The sequence below is a fragment of the Pan troglodytes genome, chromosome 2 (genome assembly GCF_028858775.2).
Source record: "Pan troglodytes isolate AG18354 chromosome 2, NHGRI_mPanTro3-v2.0_pri, whole genome shotgun sequence".
NCBI lineage: Eukaryota > Metazoa > Chordata > Mammalia > Primates > Hominidae > Pan > Pan troglodytes.
The window spans coordinates 126,350,994-126,377,344 of NC_086015.1; the positions used below are offsets into that span (position 1 = coordinate 126,350,994).

General features: G+C 49.4%; 1 protein-coding gene across 3 annotated transcripts in view; it reads left to right on the top strand.

Moving 5' to 3' along the window:
* PDIA5 (protein disulfide isomerase family A member 5) overlaps positions 1-26,351 on the top strand; it is a 94,975-nt gene that overhangs the window by 20,462 nt on the left and 48,162 nt on the right. For all 3 annotated transcript variants that reach the window (XM_001151831.8, XM_016941760.4, XM_063807046.1), the window contains 6 exons: positions 1,723-1,849; positions 4,928-5,015; positions 15,046-15,129; positions 15,386-15,431; positions 19,367-19,459; positions 23,571-23,631. In XM_001151831.8, the coding sequence (XP_001151831.3) occupies positions 1,723-1,849; positions 4,928-5,015; positions 15,046-15,129; positions 15,386-15,431; positions 19,367-19,459; positions 23,571-23,631 (499 nt within the window). The remainder of the gene's footprint in view (positions 1-1,722; positions 1,850-4,927; positions 5,016-15,045; positions 15,130-15,385; positions 15,432-19,366; positions 19,460-23,570; positions 23,632-26,351) is intronic.

The window sequence follows — 26,351 nt, forward strand, 5'->3', positions numbered from 1 at the left end:
ATCTTTTTGTTGTATTTTCTAGGAGATTTTTTTTTTCAATTCTACTTCCAACCCTAATTATTTCTGTGATAGTTTTACTTTCCAAGAGATTTTCACGATTCTCTGAGTATTTATTTTTCTTCATAACATTCTATTCTTATTTTATGGATGCAGCATTTTATTTATCTGAGAATAATAATTTTCTTGTTTTCTTCTGTTCTTTTAATTTTCTTTTTCTTCTACATTTCATCTTTCCATTGGTTTGTTCTGGTCTCTGTCTTTTGTAACCGGTGAACCTTGATTATCTGTCTGTTTTGAAGAGCAAGGCACTAGCACATTGACTGGCAGCTTTGTGAGTGTGTGGAGGGAGTGGAGAGTGCTTGTTTACTGGGAGAGCCTCACAGTGGAGATTGGAGCAGGAACCCAGCTGTTTCAATTGAGGATCTCCAAATCACTGTCTTTAGGTTGTTTTTCTTATGCTCCTCAGTTTCCCCAGAGGGAAATTCTCTAATCTGTTGCCTGGGGAATAAGACTGGCAGGTGGCATTCCAGAGAAGGGAAGGGAGATGCTGGGGGTTGGGAGCTTGGAGGAATGAGTGAGCTCAAGGTTCAGTTTGTAGACTTTCTTTGAATCCCCCTGTCTTTTCTGAGGGCCATCCTCCCACCCTCTGCCGGGTTATCTCCCAGTGGAACTTTTCTTACTCAATCTCTCCATATAGTAACCCTCTTGCTTTCTGACAGGTGGGCAAGGGGCTGTTGCCCAGCTGTGCAATCTGGGCAAGGGGATCTGCTTTGTGTCTACTCCTTATTCACACTTTTAATAAACCCCCACCCATTGCTTTTAGCCCACCCTTCATTGTGCCTGCAGAGGTGCCTGATACCTCCAGTTCCCGAAGTTTTCCAGGGTTCTCTGGGGGAGAATTGGCTCTTTTCTTGTTGACTGACCTCCTGAGATCACTTGGCTGAGTAAGAAAAGCTAAAAACCTCTCACCCATCCATTCCCACCCTAAGCATTAAGGGATGATCTTATTTCTCTGAGTATTTTATGCTTTGGTGCTTCTAGATGGGATAGAGTTTTTACTTTGCCCCAGCATATGGCATTGGGGTAACATGAGGAATATGGACAGACATTGACCTCCCAGGGGGCTCTCGACTGATGTGTAACAATGCAGAATGTTTATACAAACCTCCCTTGGTATCCTTGAGGGATTGGTTCCAGCATCCCGCCTCCACAGGATACCAAAACCCATGGATGCTCAAGTCCTTTATATAAAATGGCATGGTATTTGCATCTAACCTATGCATGACTTCCTGTATACTTTAAATCATCTCTAGATTTTTTATGATACCAAATACAATATAAATGCTAAGTAAGTAGTTGTTATACTGTATTGGTTTTATTGGTATTATTTTTTACTGTTATCCCGTTATTTTTTATGTTTTTCAAATGTTTTCCATCCATGGTTGGTCAAATCTGTGGATGCGGAACCTGCGAGATAGAGGGCTGACTGTATATATCTGCAGTCCATACAGCCTTATAAAAGTGCATGGAGGGGAAGGGAGACCGGGAGTGGGCTGGGGAGTGTCCCTAGAGGTGAAAAAGTAGGTGTGATGCATGAGATATGTTGGTTTGCCCTCATCCTCTGGAAGTAAAGCAGCTCTAGGCAGCACATCCATGGGCACCGATTCTTCTGGGGCCCAGCCAGAAGCTGGAACTCACAGTCGTTGGCTCCTTGATCCCCAGGTGGTCCTGCCATCATGGCTGTCCTCTGCAAAGGTCTCCTCGCTCATTGAGAGAATCTCTGACCCCAAGGACTTGAAAAAACTGCTCAGAACCCGGAATAATGTACTGGTGCTTTACTCCAAATCTGGTGAGTGTCCCTTCCTGGCCTTGAGGTCAACCATCGGGGTAGGATGGGATTCAGGGGAAGGAGTGGGGTGGAAGTGGGAGGCAGGAGACCTTAGGATGAAAACCACTTAGGGAGGGTCCAAGGGACATGAGGTTTGTCACCTTTCCTCAGAAGACAGAGGCAGAGGCACACAGAGGCATTGGCTCTGCCACTTTCTGATCCCAGGGGGTGGTTCCATTTCTTTTTTATGAGTGTTTCTTGGGAAAGTCCTCTGGAGCCCCTCACTCCTCAAGAGGGAGAGGGCGTGTGTGAAGTAGGACAGAGGATCACAGTGGCGGGCACTGGTCATGGATGTCCTGGCTTCCTGCACAGGCATGGGGCCGAGCCCTGCCAGGGCATGCTTCACCAGAGCTGTTGATTAACTGGCCAGGCCGGCCTGTTGCCAGCTGAATGGGTCCCAGGCTTGGAAGCACTCACCCCAGCTGGCAGCCCTGGCCCTGCCCTGTCCATCTGTCGTGCTCTGGGGTCAGATGCAAGACTGAATTTGGATGGGCTCTAAGCTTGGGTCACAGCATTTCTTGGAGGCAGGAGCAGCGGCCTGCCTCTCTTCTGACCTTGAGGCTGGCAAGGACATAGCAGATGGAGAGAGGTTTGCTTGGCTCTTGGCAGTGACTTTGGGGGAGGGTGAACGCTGACTCTGTTGAAGTTGTTCCAGCAGAGTTAAGTGTTTTTTGCTGCTTCTAAGGATGCCAAGTTTTCTGTGGCCCTGGAGAAGCAGCAGCCAGTGGCTGGCCAGTTCCGGGCAAAGTTTTCCCCGGCAGCTCGGCCTTAGCACTCACTGGCACCTGGGGGATGATAGAGGCTCCAGACGTGCCTGCATCCTCCAGGCATCCCTGGCACGTGGGATGTGTTCATTGCCACTTGCGGCTGCTGCTTCCCCTTCTGAGGGTCTGGCACACATGCCCCGAGTGCATTGTTGGGAGCCCAGCATGTGACTAGCATTCCTCTGCTGTCAGGAATAGGGGTGAAATCAAGGGAAAGGGGAAGCAGTGTCCTCTTGAGGCCTGGGGCATAGGGCCCTGAAAACGTGTGGCTTGCTGCCTTGGATACTCCCGGAGTTGGAACTAGGAGGACTGTCAGTGATAGACACGCTCCATTCCTTCCCTAGGGTAGATCCCATCATAAAAGCTCATCATAATACAGTCTCATTGGCTCCTTTGCTGTGAGGGAGGCAGTGCAGGTTGTCAGAGGACATCCAGTATACAAATGAGGAAATGGAAGCTGGGAGTAGCGGACTCATTTGAGATCTTCCAGCAGCAGGTGGGAGCTGGTCCCCTATGCCCCGCTGTCTCTCATTTTCTCTGATGGAGGATGGGAAGAGAGTATTGATTCTGCAATGACAGAAGGGCTTTGAGATCAGGTTGGGGCTGAGGCCGGAAAATCATTATGGGAAGTTAGAGAGTGGAAAGGTGGGGCCCTGTTGTCAGGCGCTTGCAGGGCAGGAGGTAGCACCTAAGCTCTCTTTCCCTCACCCGACCCTGTCTTGAGCCATTGAGAGTAGAGCCCCTGGTGCTTCCCACTTGTCAGCCTACCTCCTGCTTTCATTGCCTGATGGGGCCTGGGCAATTATTTTAACTTCCTGCCTCCTTGCCCAGGCCTGCTGCACGAGAGACATGTGACCTTCAGTGGGGCTTTTGAACAGGGCAGAAACTGGATTTTCTTTGCTCCCTCCCATCCTTCCAAGCAGTGCCTCCCTTTCCATGGCTAAAATGCAGGTTAGGGCAGGGGGTACTTTATCTTGCTGTAGTTTATTTCTCCCCCTCCCCTGCTTCCCAGAACCCAGTCCCAGCAGTAGAACAATGGCTTTCCCCACTTCAGTGGCTCGCCCTCCTCCTGTCACCCTGGCCGTGGTTTCCTGGGAGTGCCTCCTCTGAGTGACTCCGTGCATGTCTCTTGAGCGATACTTTTGTTTGCTTCTGTGAAAGGCTCAGCATGCTCTGTATTCACAAACAGCTACCATTATCCACACTAGAAAAGGCGATCTGCGGAGGCACATAATTCAGACATCATTTCTGCTTGGCTTGGGGATGTATCATATGGTTTTTGGCGGGAGAAAGCAGCAGATCGCTCTCCCCACAAGTCTTTGTCTGGCAGGCCTTTCAAGTGAGCTCACAGGTGTCGCCTAGGAGAACGTGACTCAGGAGCCTGCTGGCCACAGGAATCAAACACTGGCCACAGCCACTTTGCAGTGGATCATTGCAGGCTGGCAGTGCTGAAATCCTGGCCACAGAGGCTCTGTCCCTAAGACCCTGCCCTCCCACAGTAGTATCCGGGTGCCTTGCCCTGACCCATCAGGATTGACACCTGCACCAATGAGAAAGTCTTCCTTTCTTGTGATCACTCCATCCTGTCCGAAGGCATGGTCCACATTCCTGCAATTGACCCCTGGAGGTGCTACCAGGACCAGCTCTTGCCCCGTGGCTTCTGGGGAAGTGGGCTGTTAAATGTGGCTTAGGTGTCTTTGGCATTGGCCCATCAGAGCCTAGTGTCACGTATAGACCTCATTTTATCATCAGGTTGTACTGAGCTCCTAGATGAGCGTGTGCTGCACAAGTAAAGGAAGGATCTGATCCCAGCTCTCGTCCGCTCCTAGGTGGGGCATCAGGACAGATGAACGTGGAGTCAGCAACATCATTCCCTGCTTTAGTTATAGGATTGTCATTGTTTATGGAATTGTCAAAATTTATCCCAGAAAGACATGAGTCGGAGACTTTACTGGCCTTGAGGATCTGGCTGAGAGATTCTTGGAATAGTAAGGTGTGAGGTGTGGATTAAGGCAGGGCGACTTGGGGGTTCTGTGTCCAAGAGGAAGGCCCCTGAGTATGGTGGGATCAGGGGTTTCTGAGAAGAGCCAGGACCATTCTTGCAGCACAGGCCCTGGCACTGTTGAATGCAGGGATGGGTGTTTTACCTGGTGCTCAGGACTTCTCCACCCCCTCTGGGATTGGTCTCCATCCTTCCTCACCCCTGAGGGAAGATAGCAGACATGACCCAGTGCCCTTGGGCACAGATGTTTAATTTTTTGTTTTTTTTTTACAGAGGCAGCAGCTGAAAATCATCTCAGGTTACTGTCCACAGTGGCCCAGGTGGTGAAAGGACAAGGGACCATCTGCTGGGTGGACTGTGGGTATGTGCTGGGGCCATGTGCCATGGTGGCTGCTGGGCAGGGGGGCACTTGGGGCTTTGATGGGTGGGGACAGGAACTGTCTCTTGATTAATAATCTGGGAGAGAGGATGCGATGGAAAGATTCCATCTAGTGATGCTTCGAGGTCACCTCTGGACTGGAAGAGTGGTGTCTGGCTTTCCACCCCTTTCTTCCCAGCCCAGCCCCATTTCTTCCCTTTTTCCGTAGAGCTTTCACTTTCTTCTATTTCCATGTGTTTCTTTCTTCTGTCTACCCAGAGGGAGGTGAGTGGCAGAGGGGGCCTTCCTGTCTTACAGAGGGTGGCCTTGATACCCCGAGAGGCAAGGTGATTTTCAAGGTTACCCAGTGGGTTTGCCAGTGGTGGGTCTGCAGCAAGAACCATGAGCTTTACCCCCAACCCAGGACATTACCACTAGACGCCTCTGCTGCCCACCATGCAAAGGTAGAATCAGTGGGTCAAGCTGTCTATGCCTCGGCTTCTGAGGGGGGCCCAGGCCTATAAAGGTCTTCTAAATCTTTAATGTAGCTATTATTGCCTGAGTCATAAGCCCTGTTACTACCCTGCAGGTTAAGCGAGCTTTTATGGCACCCACTCCAGTGTAATCCTCTTCCTCTTTAGTCTGAGTTCTAAATGGTTACTTTTCGAGTGAATTTTTGGGACACAACTGATTTATAAGTTGATGACCTCAAGTTTGTTCTGCCTGTGATTAGAGAGCATTGAAGGAGATTCATATTTTGACAAAGCACTGAGTGAAACTAGGATAATAAGTCTTAGCCAAGTGGTGTGTGCTGTAGAGGGTGTGTGTGTGTGTGTGTGTGTGTGGCCTCATACTTCCAGATTCATTCAGATGCTAACTGAACAGAAAAGGTTGCTCACCAGGCAGTAGGTGAGATCTTAGCCATTGGTTAATTCTAGTTCATAGTTGGTCCAAAAGTGTGCTTGCCTTGACCAGCCGTGCTCTGTGTGACTGGCAAAGTAAAAAGCCTATTAAATGAAGACAAGGCACTTTGGAATTTCCATATCTGAAGATGACAGCAGTTCTGCCAAGCTGATGGAGGCTTATTGTAGGGAGTTCTTATGAGGCTTGTAGGTGGCAGAAATGGGCAGAGGAGCTTTGACTTAGTTGTTGTCTCCACCTGGGTCCATGTAACAGACATTACCGGGCATTTACTATGTGCTTTGAGAATACACAGATGGATAACTGCATCCTCAAGGAGCTCAGTGTGTGAGGAGAAGGCAGACACTTAGCCCAGCGATTGCAATGTCAGGTGAATAGTGCCACAAACACAGACTATATGCATGGAGGGAAAGCCCCTCCATTCTTCCTGGAAAGGTTGAGAAAAGCTTCACAGAGGCGGTCGAGTTCACATTTGGTGCAAAGACCTCAGAGCACAATACCACGTGCTCACAGTGCCCTGGCTTTCCCTGCAGGCAGCCACCTATGGAGTGGGCCCCCAGAACTGCCTGTGGAGGTGAAAGGCCTGCTGCTGTCCCTGAGCGGCCTGGAAAACATGCAGCGCAGGGTGCCTGAGTGAAATGGGGTCAGGAGTAGTGGGTGAAGACAGACTATGGAGATTCAACTTCAGGACTCAAGTTTGGAAACATGATGTCTAGAGTCAATAAAAGTGCCAATGAGAATATCCTGTGAATTTCGATGTGCTCAAATTAAAACTGGGGCAGGGAAGCACCTTGGAGCTTGAAAGAGTTAACCTTAAGACAGAAGGATGGACTATTCCATGTAGTTGCCTTGCTGTGTTGAATTTATTCCTGTAAGAGGAAATAGAAACTGAAATGTTAGATAGCTTTTAAAATAGTGTGGACAAGTAGGTGGATTATGGAGCCAAAGTAGATTAAGTTGGACTCAGGAATATCTGGGTGTGAGTTTGAAATTAGAGTCAGGGTGCAATCTTTCTGGAGTAGCCCAAGGTTCAGAACTCTGGGCTGTGGCCCATGTAGGCCACTCTAGGTGGCAGCTGTCACGAACCACTGTTAGAAAAGGAGATCTCCAAGAACCCAGCTCCTGCCCTCCAGTTCATTCACTCCTGCTCCTAGACTTCTAAACTTGCCTGTAATCAGGGCATGGGGAGCCCCCGTGTTAGCTCCACAGAGCCCTGCGTTGACAGCTCTCGCAGTTGTCCTAAGTGTGTCCAGTCCGTGTCTGTGGGTCTGTGAATGAGACACACCCAGGGATGGGCAGAAGTGGTGCTGGGAACTTTGCTTTCTGGTGCTGTCTGCCGAGGAGCGAGTAGGTGGCACGGGGCCATGCTACCTTCTTTATCCTTGTCACTGTGAAACAGCAGGTAGCCAGCCAGAGCTTGCCTCCCTCAAATGGGCCCTGCTGAGGCACCCATCTCTCATCCTTTCCAGCTCCACTTCCTGCCCTGCCCACGAAGGGTTGGTGGCTAGGATGGGGACAGGGCTTGGGGTTGGGGTGACCAGGAAGGTCAGGAGTGCACAGGCCACCCTGCTTTTCCCTTTAAAAGGCAGGTGAGGGGAACAGGGAGCATCTGGGGTGAGAGAAGAAGCTGCTCCAGTGTTGAGGTGTCTTTGCAGGTGTGTGGAACAAGGGAGAAAGCCTTGGGCTTAGGAGGGGGCCCGGGCTGACTGCTAACTAGTTAGTTAGCTGCGCTGCTCACTAGCCCTGTGACACCGGGCAAGTCGGTCACTCTGACTGTTTCCTCAGCTGTGAAATGGGACAGTGATACGCGTTCTGCCTTCTTTCCAGGTCTGTGATAAGGATTGGGTAAATGAAAGTTCTTTATAAAATAGGAAATACAATTTAAATGTGAGACACCATTCTCCTAGTGTGGTTTTTCATCTAGACAAGTTTGTTCAGGAGAAAGCTGGACAGGGAGAAGTGGTATGCTTGTTCACTCAGCAACTGTTTACTGGGTGAGGATCCCTTGGTTCTTGTAAGGATGAACCTGAAGAAGGTTTTGGGCATGGGAGTGAGCCCCAGGCCACGGGTGTTTTGCTCTGACCCTTAAGAAGTACAGGGTGCAGGCTGGGCACAGTGGCTCACACCTATAATCCCAGCACTTTGGGAAGCCAAGGCAGGCGGATTACCTGAGGTCGGGAGTTTAAGACCAGCCTAACCAACATGGAGAAACCCCATCTCTACTAAAAATACAAAATTAGCTGGGTGTGGTGGTGCATGCCTGTAATCACAGCTACTTGGGAGGCTGAGGCAGGAGAATCACTTGAACCCAGGAGGTGGAGGTTGCGGTGAGCCGAGATCGTGCCATCACACTCCAGCTTGGGCTACAAGAGCAAAACTCTGTCTCAAAAAAAAAAAAAAAAAAAAAGTACAGGGTGCAGTGCAGTGGAATTTGTAGGACTAAAAGTCAGAAGACCCAGCTTTGAGTCCAGGCTCTGACATCAAATAGCTGTGGGGCCTTTGGCAAGTCACTGCCCTTCTCTGGGCTTCAATGGAATCTTCTGGGAAATGTGGAGTTGAGTCTTCCAAGTTGCTCTCATCCCTAAATAGCCTGGTTCAGAAAATGCCGGAAGCTGCCAGGCTTGGTGTGTGTGTTATAAGTGTGGCGGTGGGCGTGTGCCTTCTAGTCTTTCAGGGGGGTCTTTTTGTGCCCCTCCCTCCCCATTCCCCATTTTGGAAGGGTGCCTATCCTTCTCTCTGAGGTTCTCTCCTGTCTCCTCCTTTTCTCTCCCCTTATTAGGTTTCTATTCCCTTTTCCCAATCCTGAGTCCAGGACTCCCCCTGCACCGCCCCATTGCATGGCCCTTTTTGTTTTTGAGACGGGGTCTCACTCTGTTGCCCAGGCTGCAGTGCAGTGTCACAATCTCGGTTCATTGCAGACTTGACCTCCTGGGCTGAAGCCATCCTCCCAGCTCAGCCTCCCCAGTAGGCGCGTACCACCATACTCAGCTAAGTTTTATATTTTTTTTGTAGAGACCAGGTTTTGCCATGTTGCCCAGGCTGGTCTTGGACTCCTGGGCTCAAGCAATTCACCTGCCTCGGCCTCCCAAAGTGCTGGGATTACAGACATGCGCCACCGTGCCCAGCCTGGCCTTCTTTTGGCCTCTTTTCCCCTTTCTCCTTTCTATATGGATATTTATTTTCCTTTTTTAAAAAAAATTTTTTGCTTTTCTGACTCTTCCTCCCTATTCCTCTATGTGCACCTACAGGAACACACAAACACTTCTCTGCTGGTTTTCTTCCCGGTCCAGGCCCTGTAACTTGTTGCTCTGGGGTGTCTGTAGGGCGTCTGACTTCTGTCTAGGGTTTTGTCAGCTTTCCTTCCCCCTCACTCCACTCTTGGCTCAGACCTCAACAGGCACGCTCAGTCTGGCTGGTGGTGGTTGTCCGGCTGTTACGCGGGTTGTGTGTGCGGGAGTTGGTATTCCCCTCGTGCCCTGCCAGCTGGGCGCTGGGGCTCGGGCTTGGCGTGGAGTGCTGCTGTCTGGGAAGTTGAGCTGGAGCCAGCATGGAGCTGTGCCTGGTTTGCTAATTCCCGAGGCTGCGTCTCACAGGGGGCAAGGCTGTCCTATCAGGTGCTTGCTACTTTCTTTTCCTCGGGGCTTAAGGTCATTGCTTAACCACATCTGCTTTCTTTCCTGCTCTCCTCCCCATCTGCTTGATTTCTCTGGAGCAGTCACAGCTTCCCAGATGCAAGACTGGGGGCCTGCCAGAGCAAGCATAACATATTTTAAAGACTTATGTTTTCTCCTAAAAACTATTTGAATTTAGCATTTGCTCCTAAGCATGTTCAACATTACTTATCAGGGGGTAAAACAGACTCCCAGAAGAACTGTCGTGTTTATCTTGTGGCTTCAGATACCTTCCAGCACACCACCATGCACTTTTTGGAGTGACACATCCCCTTGAGGAGCAGACACTTAGAATTGCTGGGCTGGGAGGGCAGCGGAGGGGAGGCACCTTACATGTCTGCAGAGAAGCCATGTTCCTCTCTCTTTTTCCCACCACTCTTACTAACTGTACTGTGTAATCCAGACCCTGTGATGTACCTTCTTGAGGCACGTACCAAGGGAAACAGCCAACTCAGGGAGGAGCCCTGTTGTAGGGAATCCTTCCTTCAGAGGGTGCTACGTGACCACCACCACCTGTCCAAGTTCAAGGTTCAGCTCTTCCAGGACTTCTCTCTCATTGCCTCCTGCCTTGTATCCTCTAGCCACATTCTTTCACATCGTCCTTGGTACTTGGCATCAGGCAGTCACTCAGTATTTCTTGCTCAGCACTCACCCCCGCCCCCCCCCCCCATTTTCTTCATGTCCTTGAAGTGAGGGCACTTTCTAAGTCTCTTCTCCTACCTGTCCCCAGGGCATCACAGGTCCACCTGGCCAGAAGCTTGCCATGTTAGACCAGGGCCGGTGGGAGGAAGAGAGTTATCCCTTCTTTGATGGGGAAATGGAACTAGAGAGGCTGGGGTAGTCGTGGGCACAAAGTTAATGTTAAGGCAGGCATCAGCCTTCCTTCTGGTCTTCAGTGTAGTCTTTCTACCCCACCAGGAGGGGCTGAGCGTGGTCTGCCGTGGACATGAGAACCCCAACTGTGGCTGACTGAGGATCTGGTTGGGAGGTGAGGAGAGAAATGACAGGGGTTCGGAGGTTTTTTTGTCTCCATCTTTTGCCCCAGGTTCTGGCTCCTGGTTCATGTGTCAGGATATAAGGCAGCCTGTCTCCATGCTTTATTTAGTCTGACTTGACCCCGTAGAGAAATCAAGCTCCATTAAGCTTATGTGGATAACTCCGGCATTTTGCAGCTCAGGAAACTAAGGGTCCCACCAGAGGTCGCTAATGGCAGAGCCAGATGTTGAAGCTGCCATTCTATGGGCTGTGGTACTTAGGCTGGACTTGTGAAAGACCTCAGACCCCCACCCCCTGACCCTGCCATCTCCCAGACCTTGTTTTTTCTCTTTCTTCCTGCTCTCATCCCCACTTTGATCCCTGGGCCTGACTCCCAGGAGTGTGCCTCGAGTCTCTTGGATAGTAATTACTGCACAGGAAAATCCAATAAACATAGCACTGTGTAACTGCAGCAGCCACTCCCGACTAGCAGCCAGCTGTCCCATGGCAGATTCAGACGAAAACACCCATGCCCATGTGTCTGTCTGGGTGTGGGGGTGTGGGGTGGGGAGGGAAGTGTGTACAGGCCTCTGCAATCTTTCCTTCCACATTCTCCATGGAAGAGAGCCAAGTGAGGTGGGGAGGGATAGGCTGGAGCAGATCAGTGGCCTTGATGCCTCATTCCTTGGAACAGTGGTGAGTAAATGGGCAGAGGGATGGCTGGTTCTTGCAGGACAGGGGCCGGGGAGTCAGGTGAGGGTCTTTGCATTGCCAGCCCTTTCTCCATGACCCATGGTGCATTCTCCATTCCCTCAATTCGAGCAAAGCATCTCGTTTTCCTGCTCACTGCTTTGTCTCCTTTCTCCCCTAGAACCTCAGTCATTGGCTGGGGGAGGGAGGTAGGCAGTAGATCAATTAATTGTACCTAATCTCTCAACTCAGATCCTTTTAAGTCTCTGAGCTTAGGTAATTTTCTCCCCTACTTGAACTCTTCTGATATTCATTGTCTGCACTGCACAATTAGTGTGTGCACACATGCTTGCACACACACACACACACTACTCACACTTATACATTTTGAGAGACACAACTATGAGAAGGAGGGGAGCAGTGCTGAGAGAACATTGTCAGGAATTGTCACCTGGCAGGATTCCCGGAGCTCAATATACAGAGCCCAGAGATCCCAGAAAGCCAGAAATGCAGAGCCTCATCCCAGCAGCGGTAAGACAATATCATTCATTTCAGCCATTCAGCCATTCAGTCAGGTGATTTATAGAGTGCCTACTGTGTGCCAGCTGCTGTTGTACCACTGGGGAGATAGCTGTGCACAAAACCAAGCCCTTGGCTTCACGGAGCACATGTTTCTGATGGGGCAGGCAGTGGACAAGTTGGTCAGATGTTGATAAGCGCGGTGGAGAGGAAGACAACAGGGGAGGGGAGATTGGGAGTGCTGGAGCCAGTGGCCCTTTGGTTTGTGCCAGAAGTGTGCTCAGACGGGACAGGAAGCCTCCTCCCCACTCACCCCTCAGGGAGAGAGAGAGTGCAGGGGATGGGGAGAGGAGAGAATCCTTAGGAATGTTACATAACCTAACAAAGAAGGTGGCACAGAGTCTGCAGTGAGGGCTCGTGGGGCGCTTGCTCAGGTGGAGTGAGGCAGGAGGCTGTGCACTGGGCTGAACCTTGGAGGCCACACTGAAGAACAGGCAGGGGTGCCTCTGTGCCCCCAGCTCTACCAGCCAACTTAGTTGGTTTGGAGTCTTGGTCCTAAGCCTTGCCTGGGCCCTCAGGGAACCTAAGACTGCTGTCGTGGGACTTTTCCGTGGAGGGGTTTCCCACAGAGTGGACCAGGATTGGCGTGGAAATGAACCAAGCCCCTGTTTCCTCCCTCTGCTTTGTGATAGTCACAGGCAGAGGCTGCCAGCCAGGCTTGATGGAAGAGAGAGGAGCATGGGGTGGGGATTCTCCTGTCCAGTTGCTGCCTTGCAGCGTCTGAGCCCCCAGGCAGGAACTGCAGTGTGAACAGAGAGGCGATGAGCAAGCCCTTCGCAGCTGCCGGTGTCAGGATGGGGCTGATGGAGCTGAGGGAGGCCATGCACATCCCATCCCAGCCTTGGCCCCTGCCCCAGCTGCTGTTTGTTGTTGCAGTTGGGTGGATGGTACGTGGTCACAGAAACAGTGGAGCACAGCAGAACAAAGGCCAGCGAGGAAGGTGCCAAGTGAGTGGTTGTGAACATCCTGAGTTGAGCCCTGTGTCCCAGGGAATTAACTCAAACAGGGAAAGGGCACCTCGTTCGCAGTTGTTCTCAAACAGACCCACCACCTGTCCATGCAGCTTCACCACAGAGTCCCTGCGGGATGGGGCACACCTGAACTGTAATAGCGGTCGTCAGAAGAGGCATGCGTGGACCTCAGAGGGATTAAGGATAAGAAAGTTTTCAGCGGGTGCCCTGGGCTGCCTTCTCCATTTGGAGAGCCCACTCCCAGCTTGCCCCTTCTCTCTGGACTCTATCCTAAAATGTCCTTGCCACCTTGGGGGAGGAACTATTGCAGTGTCATTAGCCTTTCCTCTCTGGATTCCTCATGCATTTCATGAGTCCCCACTGTTTGCCAGGCCCATGGCTGGAGGCTGCAGTGGCTGCAGCGATGGCTAGACAGCTGGGACTAGTAGGGAGGAAACCCCTGGGCCTGGGGGAGGAAGGGGGCAGGGAGACACTCCTCCTCTCTGACCACCACACACCTCTCCAGTAAGACATGCTTCTTGAGTTGCAAATTGCATCTTTACACTTAAAATGAGGTCCTGCGTTTTTTACATGTCCACTGATGAGTGTTGCTTTTAGAATTGAGCTGAGTGGTTTAATTAGTCCATCTGTTCTGGGCTGGTGCACAGCTGTGTGAAGCTGATGGCTGTTGGTGGAGGTGAGGCATGTAAGCAACTGGGGGATACAGCGCCTTGCCTCAGGTGGCTGTCGTACCTGTCCCAACAAAGTTCCCCAAAAGATGACTCCAGTTGTGTAGTCAGTGGTGACCAGTGGGCATTGGGTAGCCGAGATGCCCTTACTGAGTCCTTTCAGGGCTGGGGAGATGGCCCCCAGGTAACAAGAGCTCTCTGACTGGCTGAGTGCAGGCAGGATGGGGAAGCTGTTGAGAACAGGTCAGGTCTCTAAGGGACTGGTTTAGGGCACAGGGGAGCCAAACCTTGTGGAGGTAGGGGAGAAGAACATGAGCCAGTGAAGGAGCTAGTCTAATGCAGTGAGTGGTTTCCAAACTTGAGCACACATCAGAATCACCTAGAAGGTTGTTCAAACGCAATTGCTCAGGTATCCCCAGGGTTTCTAATTTAGTAGGTCTGGGATGGGGCTGATAATTTGCATTTCCAACAGGTTCCTGGATGATGCTGGTGCCACTGATTCAGGGACCACACATTGAAATCCATTTTTCTAACAGGCAGGGCACCAAGATGAGATGAGGTTGTGCATGAGTGCTTTGTAAACAGGGAATGGCACCTGACAGGCATTTCTTATTGGAAGAGAGTGTAATATCCCAGATGCCAAGGGAGGGGCTCCTTTAACCACAGCCTGGCCCTTTCTCCTTTTGCCTTTTGTCAATACCTGGCCAGATTTCATAACTTCTTCAACATGGTAGCATGTTTTCCTCTTACCTTGGTCACATAGTATATAGCAGATAGCCTATGTCAGAGCTCCAAAAACAAAAATCTTGCTTGTCCACCCCCAACAGAGATTCCAAATTGATAATCAGGGGAAGGCCAGGGCATCCATCTTTTTAAAAACTTGCCTGATAATTTTAAAGAACGGCCAGGATTGGAGTTTATTTTCTTGTTACCATGGGCTGTCCACCCCCTAAGCTTCTGGGTCACCTCCTTTGTCTGGACCTGTCTGTGTTGCCACCCACAAGTTGTGACACACATGCTCCTGTCTGCTTTTCCCTTTCCTTTCCTTTCTTTCTTGCTTTTTTTTTTTTTTTTTTTGAGATGGAGTCTTTCTGTTGCTCAGGCTGGAGTGCAGTGGCATGATCTTGGCTCACTGCAACCTCTGCCTCCTAGGTTCAAGCAATTCTCCTGCCTCAGCCTCCTGAGTAGCTGGGATTACAGGCACATGCCACCACACCTGGCTAATTTTTGTATTTTTAGTAGAGACGGGGTTTCACCATGTTGGCCAGGCTGGTCTCAAACTCCTGACCTCAGGTGATCTGCCTGCCTTGGCCTCCCAAAGTGCTGGGATTATAGGCATGAGCCCCCACGCCCAGCCTCTGTCTTTCTTGATCAGCCCCTAGCCTGCTAGTTAGTCTCCACCCTCTAGTTCTCACAGCCCATCTATAGTAAGGCCCTCATCTGCTATTGAGAATTCCAAGTTACCTGACTTATTTCTTAGGACACCAGCAGATTTTGCTGTCAACACCTTTGTGAGGACTTCAGGTAATAAATGGTTCCCAACATTTGTGTCTTCCAGTGATGCAGAGAGTAGAAAATTGTGCAAGAAGATGAAAGTTGACCTGAGCCCGAAGGACAAAAAGGTCGAATTATTCCATTACCAGTAAGTACACATGGGCATTTCCAATTTCCAAGTAAGTGCCAAATGCTTTCATTGGTATTTTCAGCGAACAGCAATTTTTAGTTAGATTAATTTTATTTCAGAATGGTTTTCTTCCTGTGTTTACAATTATTTCTTTTAAAAAAAAATCCTGAACTCCATTCAAAAGCTGAATCTTATTAAGATGCTGCAGGAAACCAAAGGTATGTATCTTCACAACCATTCTTAAAGTTAACACATTTTTCTCCTCATTTGACAGGGATGGTGCATTTCATACTGAATATAACCGAGCTGTGACATTTAAGGTAAATTTACCTCCCTTGTTCTCAGCAGAGGTGGAGTCTGAATGGACGCCCAAAGTCTGGCAGGTTTTCTCTCTGAGAAAAGAAAGGGCAGATTGCACAAATAGCTCTTCTAAATGACCTGAGAGATTCTTATCTCTAGAGCATATGTCAGCAGAATATGTGGAAAAGTTTGTAGCTCTTAACATAACAGATTGACCCAGCTTTGGAAATAGGTTTGTGAATGTATCAGCAGTTGTCCAGTAAGGCAGGTGATGTCACCTCTCTCTTTGCCAAAGGCCTGGGCCTCATTTCGTTGTAGCTTCAAAGTCCTCCCCTCATCTCTGTGGTAGTGGCCACCCTCAGGCTGGATGCCCAGGTTAGCACAGGGTATCGCACATGGGCAGGTTGACACCTTTGGGCTGATGCAGCTTGTTCCAGATGAGATATGGGTATCATTGAGGAGTTCCCTGCTATCAATCCAATTTAGAAGTAGATGGAGAAGCATAAATGGAAAGAAATATGAGATCCTGTAATCTATACATGCTTTGTAATCACAAAGCGGCTGCCCCAGCCCTTAGTCCTCCTGAACTGCAACTCTCCTCCTTCAGGGTCAGGATTCCCTTCCTCCAGCCTGTCTTCTGCTTTCTGGTCCTGCGTTGGCTGAAGCCATATATTTCTCCTGGTCCTGACGTGTTTGAACTCACTTCCTAACCCTCCTGTTTCCCACACTGGGTTGGACCCTGTGCTCCTGTCTCTTCATCTGTCCCTCTTTCTCCATCTGTGTCTCTTCCATTTTTCCTATCTGTCCATCTGTCTGTGCAGCTGTCAGTGTCCCTCTCCCTCTGCCCTTCCTTCTCCCTCTGTCTCTCCCCACCATCTCTCCAGGTCATTCTTGCTTATCCACTAACACTCATTCTTTTTTTAAATTGCTACAGCGTTCACCTTATATAGGGACTCAGCCTGATTACTCATCACCTTAACACCTACTTAGACACTTAGAAAGTTCTTCCAACTAGAGTTGCTCAGCCCTTCTTATTCTATGTTAAGACGTCAACCGAAGTTGTTGGAGAGAACACATGTTCCCCAGGAACAAGATTTAGTTGGGTGGGTTGGGGGAAGTGCTTATGCAATGATGGAAAGAGGGCTGGAGTTTTGTTTTGTTATTGAAGGCTGTGTATATTTTATGTTTAACCGGGACCTCTGAGGAATCTGTCTTGGGTTTATGGAGCAGGGAGTTCTGAGCGGCTACTCATAACTGTGGTAGCAGAGAAGAAGCAAGGAGCCCAGGCGGCCCCAGCATGCCACTGGGTGTCTGGGTGGGAGAGGCAGAATCCTGGCTTCGCCCCACTTCTTACAAAGACCAGACGTGTGAGGTCAGCGTTCTCTTGACCTTCCCGTGATTTAGGCATCAACAAGGTGAAGAAGTGGCTGAGCATCGTACGGGGCCAGAGTCTTCAGTTTCAGTTGGAGAGAGGGCACTCTTAGTCCCAGCATCCCCAAGCAGGACTGGGGCAGAATCCCTGGAGTTCTCCAGGGCAGAGGGAAGGGGACAGGACAGTTCCCTGACTGCTGATGGCTTCTGCTTTTTCAGCTTAAGACAGCTGAGATCAGAGCCCACCTCAGTCACTAATTAACTTTCCATTCAGGGTTTCTCCTGGGACCCTGACTCCAGAGAGATGGAGGACCCCCCGACAGGAGGGGCCCATCACCTGCAGGCCCATGTTCTGGCTGTGGTTTTTGTCAACCCGCATGGTTGGGCAGAAGCCTGGTCACAGATGCTGTGCCACGGCACCTAGAGAGGTCATAGGCCAGTTAAGTGAGAACTTATCTCCCCACTGGCAAAGAATAGGAAACTCGAAGTGGGGAATGTCCCCTTTAAGCTGCCCTTTCCTTGTTAGCACATACTCCCCAAATCCTTACTATAGAAGTGGTAAGGGCCAGAGGTGCCTGGCAGTCTGGATTCAGATGACTCACTGATGACCTCAGGGCCCAGTAGCTGTGAGCCAGGATTACAGCTGTGAAGGCCAGATGTGGTGTCAGACAGTGCCTGGGACTCAGAGCACCCAGAATAGGACAGTTGAGGGTGCTGCTCCCTGCAGACTTTTGCCCTGAGGTCTTGTCCAGTTAGATCAACTCGGAGAGAACCTATGGGTGGGGTTATTCAGCTTCAGTTAAATGAGAATAATCCTCACCTGAAAAACAAGGTGGTGTGTACGAACATGTCAGTTGTTACGTTAAAAGGTCATTTATCTCCTTTTTCCATCCACTGCTATCTTTTTTTCTTGATGCTGAGGTGGAGAAGGGGGAGGAGGGCTGGGCGTGGGGCCAGGACCCCCCCAGAGCAAGCAGTTCCTAACTTGTTCTGGAGTCCTGATCCCACTGAGCACCTACTGAACTCCAGACCTTGTCCCTGAAAGCGTGTGTGCATACAAATCAAAGTCAATGTTTTCACATGAGTCTGGGGCTTCACCGACTCCTAAAGTCCCTTGTGCACCCTAGATTAAGAACCCCTGCACCGGGTATTTCTGGAACCCCGGGCAGGTGGGTGCCTACCAGCATCTTTCTCACATGGCCTGGTGGACAGGTGCCTCTGCAGCTGTGGGTGAGTGTGGGTGTCGGGAAGACCCTGCCAATTCCATAGTTCCTTATGTTGTCATGGCAAAGCCTTGACAAGGGACTGAGAAAGGGTGGATCCGCCTTTAGCTGTGGCAGAAATGGCTGTTCTTTTGCCAGGAGGCGTTTCACAGCTCCACTTGGACAGGCAGGAAGCACTACCTGAATGAAATCCTATGAAGTCTTGGCTGTCTCCCATTCTCCCGTAGTAGTTCTTTCCAAATAGAGTTTCCAGAAATAATAAGGTCCTCTCCGTGTGTGACTGGTGGATGGGCTGAATGCACACCCTTACTATTATAGAAGGGCACTTCCCTTTCTCATCTCAGGCCACACACGCGCGCACACACACACACACACATACACTCTCAGTTCAGCATCTGCTTGCTGGAGCGTGGTCAAAGTTGACAGAAGTAACAGAATCTGGCTGGGGTCTGGTTCCTGATCCTGGCTCTCAGACTTTGAGCACCGTCTCTGAGTGACTGAAGAGAAAGGGAATGCTGCTTCTGCCCTGGACCAGTGAGAGTGGCAAAGGATACAGAGGAGGGTGGAAGGACAGTGCCGCTCTTCCCTGCCCCTGTGCATCTTCCCCACAGGGAGTGGAGATTTGAGTCATTGTACACATAACAAAGGCCAGCGAAGCCCTTTATCTGTAAGAACTTTGTCAGATCTTCAATCCAGGCAGTCTAGAAGAGGGGCCCCAGGATGAGAAGTATAGCAACAAGGGTGAGGCCACATTGGTGCCCACCCTGCCCTGGGGGCTTCCCAGCCTGGACCTCACTCATTCATATACAGCGGAGGATAATCAGGATTTAATCCACTCCAAAACCAGTTTAGATCATGAAATACCAAGCAGGTCATAAGTGGGTATGATGATCTGCTTATGGGATGACAGTTTTAGTGGCTGCAGGAATGTGGAAATGTCTCCTTTGGACAAGACTGAGACCATTATTCCATTAGTCAGAAAGACTTCTTGGAGGAGATGAGATTTAGTAGAAGCACTAGTATGTCTCTGGTTTGAATAAGCCAACTCATTGTCTCAAATTTTCTCTTTTTTGTCCATGAAGATGCATAGTAGGCATGGACCACCTGGCTGGAGTGAGCAAGGTGTCTTGTGATTGAAAAAGCCCGATGGGAGTGGTGGAGGTGCATTTTTGGGCACTTATCCATGATGTCAGTGGACAGCGGAAATAACACACCCTCCAAGCTTATGCCACATGCAGTCCTGAGCTCAGCAGCTGGTGTGCCCAGGTCTCCAGGCAGGGAAAGAGGACAGGTTCCTGATTCCCCCACCTCCCTCTTTTCAGGGCTAAAATGCATTTTCTCTTCTCTTTTTTTTCCCTCAGTCCATAGTGGCCTTTTTGAAGGATCCAAAAGGGCCCCCACTGTGGGAGGAAGATCCTGGAGCCAAAGATGTTGTCCACCTTGACAGTGAAAAGGTAATGTATTCCCCGTCAGTTCTGATGGATGCTGGAAGCTTCCCTGGTACCAGGGCCTCCCAAGGAAAGGAGCCCAACGAACTGAGAAATGGGACTATTCCAGGATCACTTGTACTTTTCCTCTAGGGAAGCTAGGCCAGGACCCTAATATTTGACTCCCCTTCCCAGCTCCATGTTGTAACCAGCGGCGATCACAGGTTGCCTGAGAATTTTCTCCATTCTTCACCTTCCTTATTTAATGCATTTGAACACGTTTAGATTTTCCATACATTAATGTAGATTTAAATGTTCTCTCCCTATTGTGTAATCCAGATGTTGTTAGGATTGGCTTTACATCTTGTTTTTTTGTTTTTGTTTTGTTTTTTTAAAGAATAACCTTAGAGATTTGGGTTAGATTTCCAGAGACTTGAGGCAGATCTCTACAATTCTTGGTCATTCTATAGCTTTCAACCAATTATTTACCCTCTTATGCTTCAATTTCCAAATTTGGCCAGGGGTGGAGGTAGAAGGGTAGATCTAGATTATGGTGTTTATTAGTTCTTAAGTATTTAACAAAAGCTATGACAGGCCGGTTGTGGTAGCGGGTGCCTGTGGTCCCAGCTACTCAGGAGGCCGAGGCAGGAGGATCGCTTGAGCCCAGGAGTTCAAGGGTAGCCTGGTCAACATAGTGAGACCCCATCTCTAAAAAAATAAAGAATGCAAAAGCTGTGACACACATTGCCCCTCCATCCACAGCCTGCCCACCTGACCTGAATGTGCATCTTTAGCCATGTGCATCCGTGTTTGTATGATGCCTTCACTTGGGATGGGCAAGAACTTCTCTGTGATAGTCCAGATGGTCTGTGAGGCAAGCAGTGCTTTTTGTAGGTAGAGGGAGAGGGTTCATTCCTATCTCAATCAAATAAAACGTAGCTTTCATCTTTCTCTTCCTTCTCTCCCCTTTCCTTTAAAATTGTTGGCTTTTTTTGTTTTTAGAGACAGGATCTCGCTCTGTCACCCAGGCTGGAGGAGTACAGTGTTGTGATCATAGCTCACTGTAACCTTGAATTCCTGGGCTCAAGCAATCCTGCTTCGACCTCCTAAGTAAGTGGGACTACAGGCACATGCCACCATGCCTGGCTAGTTTTTAAATTTTTTGTAGTGATGGGCTATCACTGTTGCCCAAGCTGGTCTTGAGCACCTAGCCTCAAGCAATCCTCCTGCCTCAGCCTCCCAAAGTGCTGGGATTACGGACAGGGGCCTCTGTAACTTGCCTATTGACTGTACTCTTAATGCTTGTTGGCCCAGAAGAAAATGATGCCTTTTTTTAACCTTCTGGAGGAAGGTAAAATATGTCATCATTGTGAGCCAACCTAGTGGATCAGTGGTGATTCAAATTAAGGACTGGGCACAACATTCTCTGGGATACAAAGAGCCAGTATTGTCATCTTGAAGATGTCTTTTTTTTTTTTTTTTTTTTTTGAGACAGAGTCTTACTTTGTCACCCAGGCTGGAGTGCAGTAGCGTGATCTTGGCTTACTGCAGCCTCTGCCTCTGGGGTTCAAGCGATTCTCGTACCTTGGCCTCCTGAGTAGCTGGGATTACAGGTGTGTGCCACCATGCCTGCTTAATTTTTGTACTTTAGTAGACATGGGTTTTCACCATGTTGGTCAGGCTGGTCTTGAACTCCTGACCTCAAGTGATCCACCCGCCTCGGCCTCCCAAAGTACTGAGATTACAGGCGTGAGCCACTGTGCCTGGCCTTAAAGATGTCTTTTTAAAAAGCATGTGGGTCCGGCACGGTGGCTCACGCCTGTAATCCCAGCACTTTGGGAGGCCGAGGCGGGTGGATCACAAGGTCAGGAGTTTGAGACCAGCCTGGCCAACATGGTGAAACTCCGTCTCTACAAAAGATAAAAAAATTAGCCAGGCATGGTGGCACGTGCCTGTAATCCCAGCTACTCGGGAGACTGAGGCAGGATAATGAATCTGGGAGGCAGAGGTTGCAGTGAGCCGAGATCATGCCATTGCACTCCAGCCTGGGTGACAGGGCGAGACTCCTTCTCAAAAAAAAAAAAAAAAAGCATGTGGGGGCAGGGAAAGAGGGGCAAGTGCCAGGAGAGAGTGGCACATGTGCCTAGACCCATGGAAATACAAACAGCCTAAACGGAGTGCTGCTCCTGTAATGATGAATGTTGATAGCTTCTCTGGAAAGTGATTGCCTGGTGCCTTCCTCCCCCAGATACAATGTCCTGACCTTCCTAAGGTTGTTCTTCTGTAACTGTAGGAATATCAAGCGGAAATATTTCTTTCACACCTGTAGGGAATCCTCTTGTTCTGCTTTGTGCTCTTTTCTCTCCTATGGAAATAAGAAGTATAGCTGGTTCTCTGCTAATAGAATGTCCACATAAATAATAAAAAGTTCCAAATTCAAGTTTGAATTGCTGATTCAATTTGTAGGCTTGGAATTTCATACTTTGTGAAGGTAATTAAGCATCTTTGAATGTAATATCTGTTACTACTCAGGGTATGAAACCAAATTGCTATAGGCTCAATAAAAATCTCTTCTCAGGTCTTTTACTAGCTTTTATCTCCAGAAATCCCAGAAGACAATTTTAGAAGTGTTTGCATCCTGTACCCCTAGTTAGGGTTAAATATCTTGGTTATTAATTTTGTTTGGAAATTAGTACAAACAAAATTTGTTTGAAAATTAGTGCCTTAATGCTCTCTCTAGTTACGTAAACAAAGGTAAACTTTTCCAGAATTTATTCTAGTGTTTTGGATATCCACAAAAATTTAATCTTTTTTTAATCTAACTGAAAAATTTTAAGTTAATGCACATTCATTGTTGAAAATTTAGAAAATGCACCTTCAGCAGAAAGACAAAAAAAATCACCTCATACCTTTACATTGAGAGAGATGCCTGCTGATATTTTTGTAGTCTTCCAGGCTTTCAAGATAATGTGTACGTGATGTTTTTACTCACAAAGATGTCATTACATTTTATGTGCTGTTTTGTAACTTGCTTCCCCCACCCTTTAGTGCACCGTGCACATCTGATTGTGACATTAAACACTCCTCTTTGTCGGTTTTAATGATGCAGTAGTATCCCATTGTGCGGGATGTGCCATCATTTATTTACCTAATGCCTTCTTGCTGCCAGAAAGCTGCATTTTGAAATTTTCTTATTTTCCTTATTATTCAAAAGAGAAAACCCTCTCATTTTCTTCTGTAAAATGTGGTTGAGCAGCTTACTTTAATCGAAATATGCTCTTATCATCGTGCTTCACTGCAGTCCTTGATAGAGTTGCTTTTTCCCATCCATCATTGGCTCTCATTGGAAGAAAAGTCTCTACCCTGTTCACACACTCAAGTCTTTACATGAGCACTGTGTGGCCATTTGTCTTTTTGCCTTTATTGTATGTATCTAACAAATCATTATGTATTGCTTAATAACATGCCCGGCACTGTTCTAAGGGTTTTACAAATCCATTTTGCCTGTAACCTCCTGGAGGGTGGAGCAGGCCCCCTCCTTCTGCCCTGTGTGCTCCGTGGACTCCTGGGGATAAGGATGGTGGTGGCAGAGCTGGAGCCTGGGGAGAGATTAGCAAGAGATTAGTGGGTATGGGTTAACCTGTCTTCCCACAGTGAGCGGATCCCCATCTGCCAAGTCAGGCACACATGAAAACAGCCACCCGCAGCACAACAAAACCACTGTGTAAGTCACAGGAAGGGGCAGCCTATTCAACAGCCTCACGGGACAAAAACCGCTCTTTGCCATCTTTGAACTGTTCAGGTGGAGCTGAAAGGAAAGCCAGCAGCCTGGTCCTCAAGACTCCCTCTCACCAGGTGGCCAAAGCCATTTGTTATCTTGGGGCCTCAGTTTTCCCATCTGTAATACATGAGGGTGGTCTTGAATAGATTATCTCTGAGGTTCTTCCAGCTCCTGGCCTGCCGCGGCTGTGCCCCCACCCGCAAATCATCTGCCAGCGTGTGCTTTCTGAAGTGCTCACTCCCCCTCCCCTCCCCATCCCTACCCTTCACCCCGCTGTATGCAGGAGGGGCGGGGAGGGGGTTTCATCCTGTTACTGTGTTGTGTGCTAGCTGCTGGTATTCTCTTTTTGTGTCTCAGGACTTCAGACGGCTCCTGAAGAAGGAAGAGAAGCCGCTCCTGATCATGTTTTATGCCCCCTGTGAGTGAACTTTCTCCCTTGGGCCAGAGCTAGTTGTTTAGTCTCTTTGTGGGTGGGAGGCAGGTGGGGGTTGCGGGCGGGGTCTGGGGGACTAGCCTGGGTGCCTGGCTTAGAACGCTGAATCTCATCTCTCCATCTGCGCCTCTTTTCCTTCATCTTTGCCTTTTCATCTGGCTCCTCCCCTCCTGCTGTCTGCCCTGCATTCTGTCTCCAGTAGAATCTGTGTCCTTCTACCCTCTTTATCCAGAGCTTCACCCTGTTTGGTCAGCTCCACCTTCCCCCACCATGTCCCGTTTCCTGCTGGTGGTGCCATGCCTCAGTGGCGGTCACCTTGTGGCTGTTCTGCCACCCCTCGGGCATGGCATCATGGTCCAGAGCCTGGCCCGCCTCTGGGGGCAGCAGCTTGTCTAGCTCTGGCTCCCGCATCCTCTGTTGGCATCCTCTGCAGGTGCCACCTGGGAGGAGCAGGGGACCAGGAGCAGAGAGAAACTGGTTCCAGGATTTGGGCTCAGTCCCTGTATGAGGCAGGAGGATGTGGGAAGTGGCAGGAGGATCTTTCAGATGACAGCCAGAACATGTGGGTTTGAATCCCAGCTGTGCCACTGCAAGCCGGGTGAGCTTGGCCAAGTCCTTCACCTCACTAGGTCTCAGTTTCCACATCTGTAAGAAAAGGGACTGGATCACAGCAGTGGCTTTCAAACTTTTTGACTGAATTTCACAGAATTAAAAATGTTTTATATTGCAACCAGTACTAGAAGTATATATAAATTATATGCAAATAAGCTGAAACAAAAGTTTCGCAAAACCACTCTTGCCCTTACTATTGCCATCTGTTGTTTACCAGATGTAATGCCCACTATTTTCTGTTCTGTTTTATTTAAAAAATTATTGGTTATACGTACTGCTTCATAACCCTCTGACAAAGGGTCAGCAAATTATGGCCCACAGGCCAGCTGCCTCTTTTTGTAAAGGTTTATTAGAACCCAGCCATGGCCATACATTGATGTGGTGTCCGTGGGCGCTTGCGAGCTATACCAACAGAGTTGAGTCTTGTAACAGAGACGGCGTGGCCTGCAAAGCCTCAAATATTCACTGTCTGGGCACCTCCACAGTCTAATGGGTCCCAACCCACAGATTGAAAATAACCCTGGATTTGAGCCTGCCAAGGCCCTTTGTGCTGCACCTCTGTGAGCTGCATCGGCCCTTCACGAAGCCAGCAGTGTCAGTGTTTCCCTGAAGGCTGAGCAACAGAGGGGTTGTATATGATGCAAGGCAGGTGTGCCCAGGTGTGTGTGTGGCTCAGGAGGGTGTCATAGGCTCTGGTTTGTCATAGCAAACCAGAGTTCTGTTTGCTCATGAAAGCCCATCTCGAATCCCACTTCCTGAGAAGTTCTTTAAGCAAAGGCTCCTCCCATCTGTGCCCTGGGGATGACGCCCCCGAGCCGGATGCCCCTCTATGGCATTCTGGTGGTTCTGCCTGACTTGAGCCAGTAGCTTATTCGCCATGACAGCAGCCTTTCCCCAGCCCTATTCTTTTTTTTTTTTTTTTTTTTTAGTTTTGAGACAGAGCCTTGCTCTGTTGCCCAGGCTGGAGTGCAGCGGTGCCATCTCAGCTCACTGCAACCTCCGCCCCCTGGGTTCAAATGATTCTCCTGCCTCAGCTTCCCGAGTAGCTGGGACTATAGGTGCCCGCCATGATGCCTGGCTAATTTTTGTATATTTTTAGTAGAGATGGGGCTTCACCATGTTGCCCAGGCTGGTCTCAAACTCCTGACCTCAGGTGATCCGCCCGCCTCGGCTTCCCAAAGTGCTGGAATTACAGGCGTGAACCACCGTGCCCGTCCCCCCAAGCCCTGTTTTGATTGCTGGGTGTTCTCCAGCCCCAGCCTCCTCCCCAGGCCTCCTCGCTGGCCCCAGGGCTGTGCTTACCTTTGGGATGAGGCCCTGGTGTCTCACTTGCTGTAGATCCAGCTCTGCCCTGAATGGTAGCTACTTTAACCCTCGCTCCTTCTCTTTATTAATGTTCATTAGTTGGTTTCACCCCTTTTTGTTTCTTCTTGGAGGAATATTACTAACTACCCAGCTGTGAATTGCTTTAGGAATTATCCTGTCCACACAGCCCCTAGAGGATGGGCCTCCTTTGGTATATCTTAAAGCCCTTCGGGACTCAACACATTGGTTAAATGAAGCTGTAAAATGGAGTGTATATCAATATGCAGCGCGTGCCACAAGACGGCATCCGGGTGTAACCAGGCAGGTCTCAGTGTGATGCCATTAGTCATTTAGAAGTGGTGCACGGGCAGTTTGCGCCCATGTGCTGTGCCCTCTCCCGCCATGCACCCAGGCTGTGTGGCAGTGTGCCCATCCCACCCTTCACAACAGAGAGGTGAGCACAGTTATCATCTTTACAGAAGAGAAAGCTGGGGCAGGGGAAGTTAGGTACCTCACAGAGTCACAAAGCTTATTGGTGGTAGGGGAGGGAGGAGAAAACTCGGAGGTTAAGTTCAACTTTTGGTGGAGGGTCAGATCGGTTGCACTCCTAGGTCCCAAGGAACCTCGGGACCCTTTTTTTGATTATGCACGTGTGTATGATTTTTTACAAAATGAAACAAACTTGTGCTTTTAGCACACTAGTCTAATCAAGTCTCCATGGCATCATAATTCAGCTGATTCCTGGGATACACAGCAGTTCCCTAACTGGGACGTCTGTTAGGACTCTG